Source organism: Meles meles, chromosome 17 (genome assembly GCF_922984935.1).
Source record: "Meles meles chromosome 17, mMelMel3.1 paternal haplotype, whole genome shotgun sequence".
NCBI lineage: Eukaryota > Metazoa > Chordata > Mammalia > Carnivora > Mustelidae > Meles > Meles meles.
In genome coordinates, this window is record NC_060082.1 from 10,115,221 (window position 1) to 10,128,709 (window position 13,489).

General features: G+C 41.6%; 1 protein-coding gene across 2 annotated transcripts in view; it reads left to right on the forward strand.

Moving 5' to 3' along the window:
* TAF1A (TATA-box binding protein associated factor, RNA polymerase I subunit A) overlaps nucleotides 1-13,489 on the forward strand; it is a 34,765-nt gene that overhangs the window by 3,250 nt on the left and 18,026 nt on the right. The window contains exons 3-5 of one of the 2 annotated variants that reach the window (XM_045982023.1): nucleotides 3,221-3,390; nucleotides 8,249-8,362; nucleotides 12,920-13,118. In XM_045982023.1, coding sequence (XP_045837979.1) covers nucleotides 3,221-3,390; nucleotides 8,249-8,362; nucleotides 12,920-13,118 — 483 coding nt within the window. Of the gene's footprint in view, nucleotides 1-3,220; nucleotides 3,391-8,230; nucleotides 8,363-12,919; nucleotides 13,119-13,489 lie in introns of those variants that run through there. The other variant, XM_045982024.1, reaches the window with a different exon arrangement.

Below are 13,489 nucleotides of genomic sequence, written 5' to 3' on the forward strand. Positions count from 1 at the left end.
TGTTAAACCCCAAATACTTCATGTCTGCAATGAGAAAATAATTTCAGGTATTATTGACATTGTAGTAATCAATAACCATAATAGGAAAACAAAATTGCCTAGCAGTTTTTTTTTTTTCTTCCTAGTAGATATCTTTCAGGGTTCTGAAGAGTATGCCCCCTACACTACAAACTTTGAAAGCAGGGGCCAATCTGGATTAAAACTATATGTTGAGTACCTAGAAGAATTGAGTACTTGGAATCGTACTTGATTCAAAATAGTGCTCAAAAAATACTTGCTGAGGGCACCCATGTGGCTCAATCAGCTAAATGCCTGCCTTTGGCTCAGGTCTTGATTCCAGGGTCCTAGAATCGAGTTCCACATTGGGCTCCCTGCTCAGGGGAGATCCTGTTTCTCCCTCCTCTGCCCCCCCACCCCACCCCACCGCTTGTGCTGTCTGTCTCTCTGTCAAATAAATAAGTCTTAAATGTATTTGTTGACTGACAAGTTTCCACGTTCTTTCAAGGGCATTAGAGATGGGTTGATGGTACTGGCTCTTTACTGTACCTTATTCCATGTCAAAATTTCTCTTCCTAGGCAGTTATTTTTGAAAGTGTATCAGCAGCAAATAGGATGATCTTTTGCTCATAAAAGAATGAAGTGAGAGATATTCCTGAGGTAACTAGGCTAAGTTGGAAGGCAGAGGGGAAGTCCATTTCCAGTCTGAGTGGAGAAAACTTGAGGGGGTAGGTGGGAGCGTGGCCTGAGGTCAGTTCTCCTTCATGTGGATAAATGAGGTTTTAGAGAAGAAGTGCTCTGTCAGTTTTCCAGACTACCTCCCTGCTGTTGCTGCTGGTCCTGGGCAGCTTGTTTGTAGGTCTTGCTAAATGCAGCTTCTAGAGAGCTAGGGTGGCATAGTGTTCTGCATTCCTGGTAAGATCCCCAGGGATCCTAAAGGCTCTTCTTTCCAGGACCACACTGGATAGCAAGCATCAGGATCCCCAGGTGATGTGTTTTTGAGTTTGAGTTTGAGAAGCACTAGTGTAGAGCAATGGTCTTCAAACTTCTTTGCGCGCTTTTCCTTTTTTTTTTTTAATTATGTATTGCCTTGCCTGGTTTTAAGATGCCATCAAAAAATCATATTGGAAGTTTAATAGTAGCAAAAGATATAATTTCTAACTTAGATTGGTATTTTTAAATGAAATTAGTTTACTTCTTTTACTGATATATCCAGTGGAATCTAAACAGCATGGGAACGTGATATGCTTTTCATCATCCACTTAAAAATATTTATGAAAAATATTTTAATTGATGGAGAGTTTATACTGTTTATTTTCCTTTCATACTCTCATCTTTGTGATAAAACTGTATATCTACATTTAATTATTTTTTTGTTAATATTCTGTAAGGCTTTAAGTATTAAAATTCATCTTAATGAATTTTAAGGCTTTAAGTATTAGATTAATCTGGAGTGGCACATCGTAATTAGTAGCTATACACAGCTGATGAAAATAACATAAGTATTAAAAGTCGTATTAAAATACTCTCTCTCAGGAGCACCTGGGTGACTCAGTCGGTCCATCCGACTTTGGTTTAGGTCGTGATCTTGGCATTCCTGGGATTGAGCCCCAAGTCTGGCTCCCTGCTCAGTGGGGAGTCTGGTTCCCCTTCTGCCAACCCACCCCCCGCTCTTTTTTGCTCTGTCTTGAAAATGTAAATAAAACTTTTTTTTTTAAAATATTTTATTTATTTGACAGAGAGAAATCACAACTAGGCAGAGAGGCAGGCAGAGAGAGAGGAGGAAGCAGGCTCCCTGCAGAGCAGAAAGCCCCATGTGGGGCTCGATCCCAGGACCCTGAGATCATGACCTGAGCCGAAGGCAGAGGCTTTAACCCACTGAGCCACCCAGGCGCCCTAAATAAAATCTTTTAAAAAATTATCTCTCAAATAAATAAAATCTAAAGAAAGTTGTGGTGGGGGGGGTGCCTGGGTCGCTTACTCAGTTAGGCATCTGCTTTGGCTTGGGTCATGATCCCAGGGTTCTGGGATCAGCCCTGTGTTGGGCTTCTGCTCAAGTGAGGAGCTTGCTTCTCTCCCTCTTCCTCTGCTGCTCCCCCTGCTTGTGGGCACATTCTCTCTCTCCCTCTTAAATAAATAAAGTCTAAAAATAAATAAAAGTTGTGTTAAAATTTGAAAGTAAATTTTAATTTCTTCTTCGGTTTGATAAATACGGTGATCCCTTTTTTCCAATTATTTCGTAAATCTGTGAAGGAATATTATGTACTTCCAGAATGAGAAAAGATTTAGGGGCACATGATGGCTTAATGGGTTGAGCCTCTGCCTTTGGCTCAGGTCATGATCTCAGGGTCCTGGGATCGAGCCTCACATCTGGCTCTCTGCTTAGCAGGGAGCCTGCTTCCCCTTCTCTCTCTGCCTGTCTCTCTGCCTACTTGTGATCTCTCTGTCAAATAAATAAATAAAAATCTTAAAAAAAAAAAAAAAAGAAAAGATTTGGCTTCAGTTCTGCTTTGTTTTCATTGATATAATTCTGAGAAATCTTAGTTACATAAGTAAGTAAATGGCACTAGATAGAGTGTAATTATAGTGATGTATCAGGTTTTGGAATTCTTGAAACACTTATGAAGAAATTGCATGGTGCTCTATTATAAAGAATTGTCAGATCCTTTTACACTTTTTTTTAATAAAAAGATTTATTTATTTACTTGAGTGAGAGAGAGCAAGCACCAACTGGGGAAAGGGGAGGTAGAAGGAGAGAGAATCCCAAGCCCACTCCCCGCTGAGCTCAGAGCTGGATGTGGGAGCGTTTGTTTCAAGTGAAGCTAGCTTTGATACGAGGGATGGGCTGGGTTAAGTAATAACTACGGTTCCACTTGTTAAAACTTCTGCCTATCAGGGTGCCTGGGTGGCTTAGTGGGTTAAGCAAATGCCTTCAGCTCGGGTCATGATTTTGGGATCCAGGGATTGAGCCCTGCATCAAGCTCCACTCATTGGGGAGTCTGCTTCTCCCTCTCCCTCTGCCCTTCCCCCTTGCTTATGTGCGTATGCTCTCACTCTCTGCCAAATAACTAAATAAATCTTTGGGGGGAAAAAAAAGACTACTAGAAATAACAAGGGAAAGAACTCTCTTAAAAAAAAAAAGAAACCTGCTAATCCGAAATCAGTTTTTTAAACTTGAATTGGGATCGCTGTGGGTAAAGACTCTTCTCTTTTTAATCTATAGCAACGGGAGGAAAAAAGGAGAAGGATTTTGCCCAGACAACAAGTGCTTGTTTGAGTTTTATCCAGGAAGCGCTGCTGAAGCACCGGTGGCAGCAAGCTGCCCAGTACATGCACAGTTACCTCCAGATCCTGGAGGACTCGGACAGCCACAAGAGGCAGGCCGCTCCCGAGGTAAGTGACTAAGGGACGTGCAAATCTGCTGGAGACCATCAGAGACCCGGGGCCTTTCTGCCTGTGCAGCTCCATCCTGAAAAGCCTTTACAGGATCTCAAATTGATTTTTCTAGTAGTTACTTAAAGTAGTTTTGGGTGGAGAGTTTGCATTGGGACGTTGTTTCTCGCACTTCTTTTTACTTACTAGGATTTTAAAGGCTACTCAGAATAGTTTGAACTCTTCCGATTCCCCGCTCTTCCTTCCTTCTTTCCTTCCTTCCTTCCTTCCTTCCAGTATTCTTCCTTCTTTCCCGGTGTCATTATTTCCCCCTCTCTGTGGGATGATGGTCCCTATCCTACAAACATGGTATTTCTGCCCTCTTAAAGTTGTCTCTTGACCGCCCCGCTTCCTTCACAGGTGTGCCCCGGTTTTCCACTTCCGCTTTCAGCAGAACTCCTTGAAAGAATGTGTACACCGGTTCTCCCTAAACCCTCTCCAGTTAGGCACCCCCGACAGCCAGCATCACCGTTTCTTCCACAGTATCTTGTCAAGGTCAATAGTGCACAGTTCTCAGTGCTCGTATAACCTGCTCTGTCAGCGGGATTTGAGACAGTAGATCGCTCCCTCCTGTGTGATAAACTGTCTTCATCTGGCTACCAGGACACTGCAGTCTTCTTGGTTTTCTCTTGCCTCGATGGCCTTCCCCGCCTCCTGCGAAGGCGTCTCTTCTTCCTGGCCTTTGGACTTGGGAGTTCCCCAGAACTCGGTCCTTCGTCCTCTTCTTTATCTGAACTCACTCCTGATGAGCTCATTCAGTTTCATGGCCTTACATTTAGTCTCTCTGATGGATGATTCCCATTTGTGTATCTGTGGCCCTGACATCTTTTCACGTCCACGTTCCTGTTTCCAGCTGTCTGTTCCCCATCACCACTCGGCTGTCCAACAGCCCTATCACACTAACATACCTAAAATGGATCTTCTGTTCTTCACCATCAAACCTCATTTTCCTCATTGCAGGTGATGGTTATTTTACGTATCTAATCACTGAGGCCAGACTCTGAAGTGCTCTTTCTTTCATACCCCATATCCAAACCGTGAAAAAATCCTGGTGGCTCTACATTCAAAATTCAGTCTGAGGGGTGCTTAGGTGGCTCAGTTGGTTAAGTGTCTGACTTCGGTTCAGGTCATGATCCCGGGGACCTGGGATTCAGCCCCCATGTCAGGCTCCCTGACTCTGCTTGTCCCTTTCCCTCTGCCCCTCCCCAACTCATGGGCTCTCGTGCATGCTCTCTCTCAAATAAATAAAATCTTAAAAAAAAATTCAGTCCAGGGGCGCCTGGGTGGCTCAGTGGGTTAAAGCCTCTGCCTTTGGCTCAGGTCATGATCCCAGTGGGATCGAGCCCCACGTCGGGCTCTCTGCTCCGCAGGGAGCCTGCTTCCTCCTCTCTCTCTGTCTGCCTCTCTGCCTAGTTGTGATTTCTCTCTGTCAAATAAATAAAATATTAAAAAAAAAAATTCAGTCTGAATACTACCCAACACCTACATTGCCGCACATTGATCCAAGCCACTGTCCGTCCCCTCATTTAGATGACTGCTTGCCCTCCTGCACCCCCGAGTCTCTTTTCAACATAGTGACCAGAGTGATCCTTTACAAAAAAGTTTTATAATTAACACACCATACAGTTCACGTATTTAAATGATACAATTCGGTATTATTTCACGTATCCGTGGAGATGGGCAGCCTTTACCACAGTCTAAATTTCAGACATTTTTGCCCCCGCCACCCCCAAAACAACCCTGTGCCCACTTGCAGTCACTTGCTGTTCTACCCCTCCTCACCCCACTCCCCAGCCCTTGGCAAGCGCTAATCTACTTTATCTTCTGGATATTCCATGTAAGTGAATTTTATCATATATGGCCTTTGCGCATGACTTCTTTCCTCCAATGTTTTCAAGTTTAGCCTTATTGTGGTATGTATTAGGACCTCATTCCTTTTTTTCTTTTTTTTTTTAATTTATTTCTGAGAGAGCTAGAGAGCGCGTGTGTGCAAGGGAAAATGGCAGAGGGGGGAAGAAGAGGGGCATGCAGACTCAGGGCTCAGCACAGAGCCCAGTGCACGCTCAATCTCATGACCCTGAGATCATGACCCAAGTGGAAATCGGGTTGGAAGCTCCACTGACTGAGCCATCCAGGCGCCCCAGTACTTCATTCCTTTTTTATCGCGAAATAATATTCCATCACGCTTTATGTATTTATCGGTTGTTTGCACTTTGGGTTATTATGAATAATGCTGCTATGAACATTCGTGTATGTGTTTTTGTTAGGGATGTTTGTTGAAATTTCTCTTGGGTATGTTCCTAGGAGTGGAGGGCTGGTCATATGGTGACTGTGTTTAACCTCTTAAGGAACTAACAGACTGTTTTCCAAAGTAGCTGCACCATTTCACATTCCCCCTACAGTCTGTGAGGGTCCCTATTTCTGCACATCCTTGCCAACTTTTGTTGTTGTTTGTCTTTCTGATTATAACTGTCCTAGTGATTGTGGAGTGGTATCTCATTGTGGTTTTGATCTGTATTTCCCCAGTGACTAAGGATGCAGCATGATCCTTTTTTTCATTTATTTATTTATTTATTTATTTATTTATTTTTTTAAAGATTTTATTTATTCATTTGACAGAGAGAGAGGTAGGCAGAGAGAGAGAGAAGCAGGCTCCCTGCGGAGCAGAGAGCCCGATGCGGGGCTCGATCCCAGGACCCTGAGATCATGACCTGAGCCGAAGGCAGCGGCTTAATCCACTGAGCCACCCAGGCGCCCTCATTTATTTTTTTTTAAAAGATTTTATTTATTTATTTGACAGAGAGAGCTCAAGCAGGCAGAGAGGCAGGCAGAGAGGAGGAAGCAGGCTCCCCACTGAGCAGAGAGCCTGATGCGGGGCTCGATCCCAGGACCCCGAGATATGACCTGAGCCGAAGGCAGAGGCTTTAACCCACTGAGCCACCCAGGCGCCCCCACAGCATGATCCTTTTAAAACATAGGTCAGGTCATGTCACTTTTGTGCTGAAAACTACAATGACTTCCATCTCACACAGAGTAACAGCTGACGTCCTTATGACTGCCTGCAAGTTCTGTATGGTCTGTGCACTCCCTTTCCCCCTTTGACCTCTCTAACCTCATTTCCTGTTACTCAGATACTTGGTTTGTTTTTTTCCTCCACCCTCACTAGCTCCTTGTTCTTGCTTGAACGGGGCCGTATGTACTTTTGCTTGATTGCCTTTGCCTTACTTGGGAAGGTCTTTCTTCAGATATCACTTTGATATCCATCAAGTCTCATTTTCAGTGAGGCCTGCCGTGACTGTTTAAAATGGCAACTCCATGCCACGCCCCTCCACTTTCCAGCTGTCACTCCCGATCCCCTTTGCCTGCTCTGTTCTTTTCCCACAATACTTGCAATTTAATAATTCTGTTTCTTGGTTATTATCTGTCTCTCTACAGTAGAATGTAAATCTCATGAGGGGAGGGGTCTAGAACAGGGCTTGGCATATACACTTTTAAATTTGTTCAGTAAAATACGGTTTATCCATAAATAACTTCACATGAATATCTCAAGTAGCTTTTACTAATACAGTAAGCATTACACCATTTAGATATTTAGTAGAGCCCCCAAAAAAATCTGATCAAAGAAAATTTAACTATTGGTTGAAAATTTAGTTTATGGACAAAGCTATGTGTATCCATAAACCACTGGACAAGTTATATGTTCTTTCCATTGAAAATTTGTATTATAAAATGAAGGATTTTAATCATTGGTTTTCAGACACTTGTCTGCCTCTTTTTAAAAGACATTTATTTATCTGAGAGAAAGAGGGAGAGAGATGAATGGGGGACGGGCCAGAGGGAGAGGGAGAAGTAGACTCTCTGCTGATGCTGCGCCCCACAGGGGGCTCCATCCCATGGCCCCGAGATCACAGCCTGAGCCAAAGTCAGCCACTTATCCAGCTGAGCCACCTAGGTGCCCCTGTCTGCCTCTTCCTGAGTCAGCTGGGGCATTTGTTGAAAATACAGATTCTTGGGGCACCTGGGTGGCTCAGTTGGTTGAGTACCTGCCTTTGGCTCAGGTCATGATCCCAGAGTCCTGGGATCAAGCCCCCTATCAGGCTCCCTGCTCAGCAAGGAGTCTCCTACTCCCCCTTCCTCTTCCCTGCCCCGCTGCTTTGTGTGCATGCCCCCCCTAATAAATAAATAAAATCTTTTTTTAAGAAATGAAATACTTTAAATTGGGGTAAGAGAAACAGAGACTCAGTTCCATGAAAAAGAAAGGCTCCAAGTTCTGTCACCGCCGTTTTGGTGCTTAGGGGAGAAAATATATTTTATTAAAATTTGACTGTAGCTGATAATGAATTTTAAGTTGGAGTTCTAAATATAGATTAAATATAGCCAAAAGTTATTGAGCTTGATGGATCTCAGGAAACATCTAGTCCGTTGCTCTCATTTTGTGGATAATAAAGATGAGACCAAGAGCAGTGGAGAAGCCAGTGTTAATAGAAACCAGGTTTTCTGGCTTAAATATTCTTGCCCCCATACTAATTAAAAATTCTATCTTCAATATGGGTCTTAACTTCTTACCTTCTTTAGACTACAAACTTTAAAATTGCACTTGTATAGCCATCTGGTATTTTAATTTAATGGATGGAAGAAGCTTTACTGCATAAGATATAATAGTTTTACTGGGTGAAATGAGAAACTGCAAAATGTCGACAGTAGTGGTATCTAGGGAAATGAATTACTGGTTGTAAGCAGAGAAAAATATAACATTCGTAGACAGAAATTTTTTAAGGCAAGGATTTTACAATTTTATTAGTAATTTCTGTTTTGACAGATTATTTGGAAGCTTGGAAGTGAAATTCTATTTTATCATCCCAAAAGCAACATGGAGACTTTCAATACCTTTGCTGACAGGATGAAAAACATTGGTGTCATGAATTACCTAAAGGTGAGAATGCAGGTTTTGTGAATTTACATTTGCAGTGTTCATTTTTCAAAGAAATTGTTTGTCTCCGTAATAAGGTAGGCGATAACGTAAAAGGTATGGAAAAGGGTAGAACACCTGGAAAGATAAAAGAGGATGAAAGGAAGTGCTGTGAAAACCATTTGCTTCTCCATTTCCTGCTACGTACCTTGTTCTCTGAGAGAAAATACCTTCTCTTTGTGTATCTGGGGGGGCCAAAACCGGTCCTTGAACAATGGCCCTCATGCTTCATTATGGTGATGGGCCAAATCCTAACCTTTTAGCTTTAGTCATTTTGTCATTTGCTTATTAAGTCATTCTCTAGGAATTGGTGGTTTTGGAAAAAGGAAAGAGGTAAAATTAAAATACATTGGGAATTTGAATGTGTGGGAACGAGCTTTTCCCCAGCCTTATGAAGATAATAATCAATATATAACATTGTATGAGTTTAAGGCTTACAGTGTGATGATTTGACCCATGTTTTTATTGTTTTTTTTTTTATTTTGAAAGATTTTATTTATTTATTTGACAGGCAGAGATCACAAGTAGGCAGCGAGGCAGGCAGAGAGAGGCGGAAGCAGGCTCCGCACAGAGCAGAGAGCCCGATGCAGGGCTCCATCCCAGGACCTTGAGACCATGACCTGAGCCGAAGGCAGAGGCTTTAACCCACTGAGCCACCCAGGCGCCCCTGACCCATGTTTTTATTGTTAAATGTTTACCGCATTAGGTTAGTTAACACATCCTTCATCCTACATAGTACCATTTTTTGTCGTTGCTATGGTGAGAACATTAAAGCTCTACTCTCCTAGCAACTTTAAAAGTATCCAATCCAGTGTTATGATGATGGTTACCATCCCATTCATTAGATCCCTGGAACGTATTCATCTTCTCACTGAAAGTTTGTACCCTTTGACTTACATCTCACCATGTCCTCCACCCCTCAGCCACCATTCTAGTCTCTCTGAGTTTGATGGTTTTAGATTCCACATGTGAGTGGTGAGAACATACAGTATTTGTGTTTTCTCTGACTTATTTCACTCGACATAATGCCCTCAGAGTCCATCCACCACGTGTTAACCAAAAATGGCAGGATTTCCTACCTTTTTTTTTAACTGAATAGTAACCCATCGTGCCTATGTATTTATGCAGACATATGTGTTATTGTATGTATTCATCTATGAGATGGACACATAGCTGTTTCCATGTCTTGGCCATTGTGAATAACATTACAGTGAACGTGGGAGTATGGAAATCTCTAAGATAGTGATTTCATTTCTTTTGGATGTAGACCCAGAAGTGGAATTGCTACATCGTATGTAGTTCTACTTTTAGGTTTTTTTGAGAAACCTCTCTCCTGTTTTCCATAGTGGCTGTATTTATATTCTTATCAATAGGGTACATGGGTTCCATTTTCTCCACATTTTATTTATTTATTTATTTATTTATTTTTTAAAAGATTTTATTTATTTATTTGACAGATAGAGATCACAACTAGGCAGAGAGGCAGGCAGAGAGAGAGAGGAGGAAGCAGGCTCCCTGTAAAGGCAGAGGCTTTAACCCACTGAGCCACCCAGGCGCCCCTATTTTCTCCACATTTTAGCCAGCATTTGTTATCTCTTGTTTTGGTAATAGCCATTCTGGTAAACGTAAGATGATAGCTCATTCTGTTTTTGATTTGCATTTCCCTAAAGGCTGGTGATGTTGAACACCTTTTTATGTACTTGTTGACCAATTGTGTGTCTTTGGAGAAATGTCTATTCAAGTCCTCTGCCTATTTTTGTAACTGGATGTTTAAAATAAATGTGTGTGTGTGTGTGTGTGTGTGTGTATTTATATTTATAGATATATTTGGGTTTTATTTATTTATCTCTATGCCCATCATAGAGCTTGAACTCAAAACCTTGAGATCAAGAGTCTTATACCCCTCTGACTGAGCCAGCCAGGCACTCCTGGGTTTTTTTTGCTATGGAATTGTATGAGTTCTTATTTATTTTGGATATTAACCCCATATCAGTTATGTGACTTGCAAATATTTTCTCTCAGTCCGTAGACCACCTTTTCATTTTGTTGGTTGTTTCTCTTGCTGTACAGAAGCCTTTTAGGTTAATATGGTCCCATATGTTGATTTTTGCTTTGGTTGCTTGTAGTTTTGGTGTCATATCCAAAAAAGTCATTGCCTGGACTGATGTCAGGGACCTTTTTCCTAAGTTTTCTTCTTGGAGTTTTATGGTTTCATGTCTTAACATTAAAATCTTTAATTCATTTTGAGTTAGTTTTTGTGAGTGGTATAAGATAGAGGACCGATTTCATTATTCTGAGAATATCCCGATTTTCCCATCACCTTTTATTGAAAAGACCATCTTTTCTCTCTTAAGTATTCTTGGCTTCCTTGTCAAATATTAGTTGGCCATAGATATGTGGTTTAATTTCTGGGCTTTTGATTCTGTTCAGTTAGTCCGTGTGTTTGTTTTTATGCAAGCACGATACCACTTAAATTACTATAGCTTTATAATATAGTTTGAGCTAGAAAGTGTGATGCCTCCTGCTTTGTTCTTTCTCAGGATTGCTCTGGCTATTTGGGGACTTTTGTGGTTCCATACAAATTTTAGGATTTTTTTTTTCCTGTTTTTTTGAAAATGCCACTGGGTGTCTATGGCCATACCACCCTGAACGTGCCCGATCTCGTCTGAAAATGCCGCTGGATTGTTGACAGGATTACATTGGCTTCATAGATGGCTTTGGGTAATATGAACATTTTAGCAATATTAACTGTCATTCCATTCATAAAAATGTGTTAGTATTCCTAATGTGTAGGTGGAACTTCCTCTCCAGATTTTTTTTTTAAAATATTTTATTTATTTATTTGACAGAGAGAGAGAGAGAGATCACAAGTAGAGCAGCAGACAGAGAGAGGGGGAAGCAGGCTCCCTGTGGAGCAGAGAGCCCGATGCGGGACTCGATCCCAGGACCCTGAGACCATGACCTGAGCCGAAGGCAGCGGCTTAATCCACTGAGCCACTCAGGCGCCCCTTGATTTTTCCTTCTTTCTAATTTTTTTATTGCAGTAAAATATGTAAAACATAAAATATGTTATTTTAACCAGTGTAAGTGTACAATTCAATGGCATTAATAATATTCACAGTGTTGTGCAACCATTACCAGCATTTCCAAAACTTTGTCATCATCCAGATGTAAATCCTGTACCCATTAAGCAATTACTCCCCATTCCGTCTTACATAATAGGAGGGTCAAATTTTAACTAAATTATTGGTTGGGTTCTTTTAAACCCAGAGAATCTATTCAGTTGAAGTGAGGAAACCTGAAAGAAACCTATTTCACACTCCAGAGTCTGAGGGTGATAATTAGGATAGGCAGTAAAATCATTTCTTGTTAATAATTTAAGAAAACCACTTACTGCTATTTTCCAGATAATGTGCTAGACTTAGACCTTGCCGCAGAGGGAGACAGGCATGTACATGGAATAAATTACTCCTGTCAGAGTAGAAACGCCAGATACAGTGGGAAGGCAAAGGAGGGGAATGGTCAGCTCTCCGAAATATGAGAGTGCTGGGAGTAAATGAGTCAGGGAAGGAAGTGATGCTTCAGAAGAGGCTGAAAAAGCAAGTGGGTGTTCACTGGGAGTATTAGGGGAGAGGATGGGTGGGATTGGCAGGGTTGACGAGAGTTTGGTAGCCCTGCCAGTGTTTTGGTTGTCACTTGGGTAGAAGCCCGGGGAAGTCAGGCGGGGCCTCTGTGTCATCCCCAGGGAGCTTAGATTTTATTCTGTAGGCAGTGGGAGTCATTGAGGGGTTTTACACAAATGAGATTTCGTTGGCAGCCACATGGAAGAGGATTGTAGTGGGGGCAGGAGTGGAGAGACCAGCTGAGAAATCATTGTGATAGTTTGTGATGAAGGCCTTGAACTCTGACTCTGCTCACTTGTACTTCCCATTATTCCCCTCTTTAGTGTCCTCCCTACCTGGGATGCTCATCCTTTGTGTATTTATTCTTACGGTTTCTGTATCAGGCAGTGACTTTTCCATCTGAACCAATGCCATTCTTTAATGCTCCTTCTTAAGATGTTTTCTCTGAGCTTGTATGACATGTATAGAATAATCCTGCTATGGACCAAAGTAGGTACTAGGTGGTATGCAAATATCTTATTTAATTCTCATAACAGCCCTCTGAAGGGTTAATAATTGTTCCATGTAACCTGTCAGACTCACAAAGGGCAAGTATCATACTCAGCTTTATGTAGCTTTAGGTAGCATCTGAACCAGGACCATCTGTCTTGAAAGCCCCTGTTTGTTTCACTAGATTACACTGTCTTCTGTGACTGTATATAATTTAGCTCATTTCCATAGTGTTAATTGTTTCATGTATCTTTCCTCTTTGCTAAATTGACATTTTTGATGACAGAGACAATGTTTTTACATCATTTGTGTGCTACCAGGGTCTTAGCCCAGCATCTGTATTCACTGAGTTTTTGGATTAATGACTATCTAATGACTTGTTTGTCTCTGCTTTTTCTTACCATTGCAGATCTCCTTACAACATGCTTTATACCTTGTGCATCATGGAATGCTTGAAGATGCAAACAGAAATCTCAGTCATGCAGAGACATGGAGATACGGTGAAAAGTCGTCTTCCCAGGAAGTGTTAATCAACCTTATTCAGGCCTATAAAGGGCTTTTGCAGTATTATACTTGGTCTAAAAAGAAGTTGGAATTGTCTACACTTGGTAAGTGAAGAGGAATGTACGTGTGTCCTTGACACCAAATCACGGGGACAGTCAAGATATTTTTTTTAACTTAAATTCAATTAATTAACATATAGTGTATCACCCAGTTACCCTCTTCCCTCACCCTCCTCCCCTCCAGCAACCCTGTTTGAACAAGCTGAAACCAATTTGTTTCCTATGATTAAAAGTCTCTTACAGTTTGTCTCCCTTTCTGATCTTTGTTTTGTTTTTCTTTCCCTTACCCTGTTATCTTCTGTTTTGTTTCTTAGATTCCACACATGAGTGAGATCATATGATAATTGTCTTTCTGTGATTGACTTATTTCTCTTAGCATAGTACCTGCTAGTTCCATCCACATCATTGCAAATGGC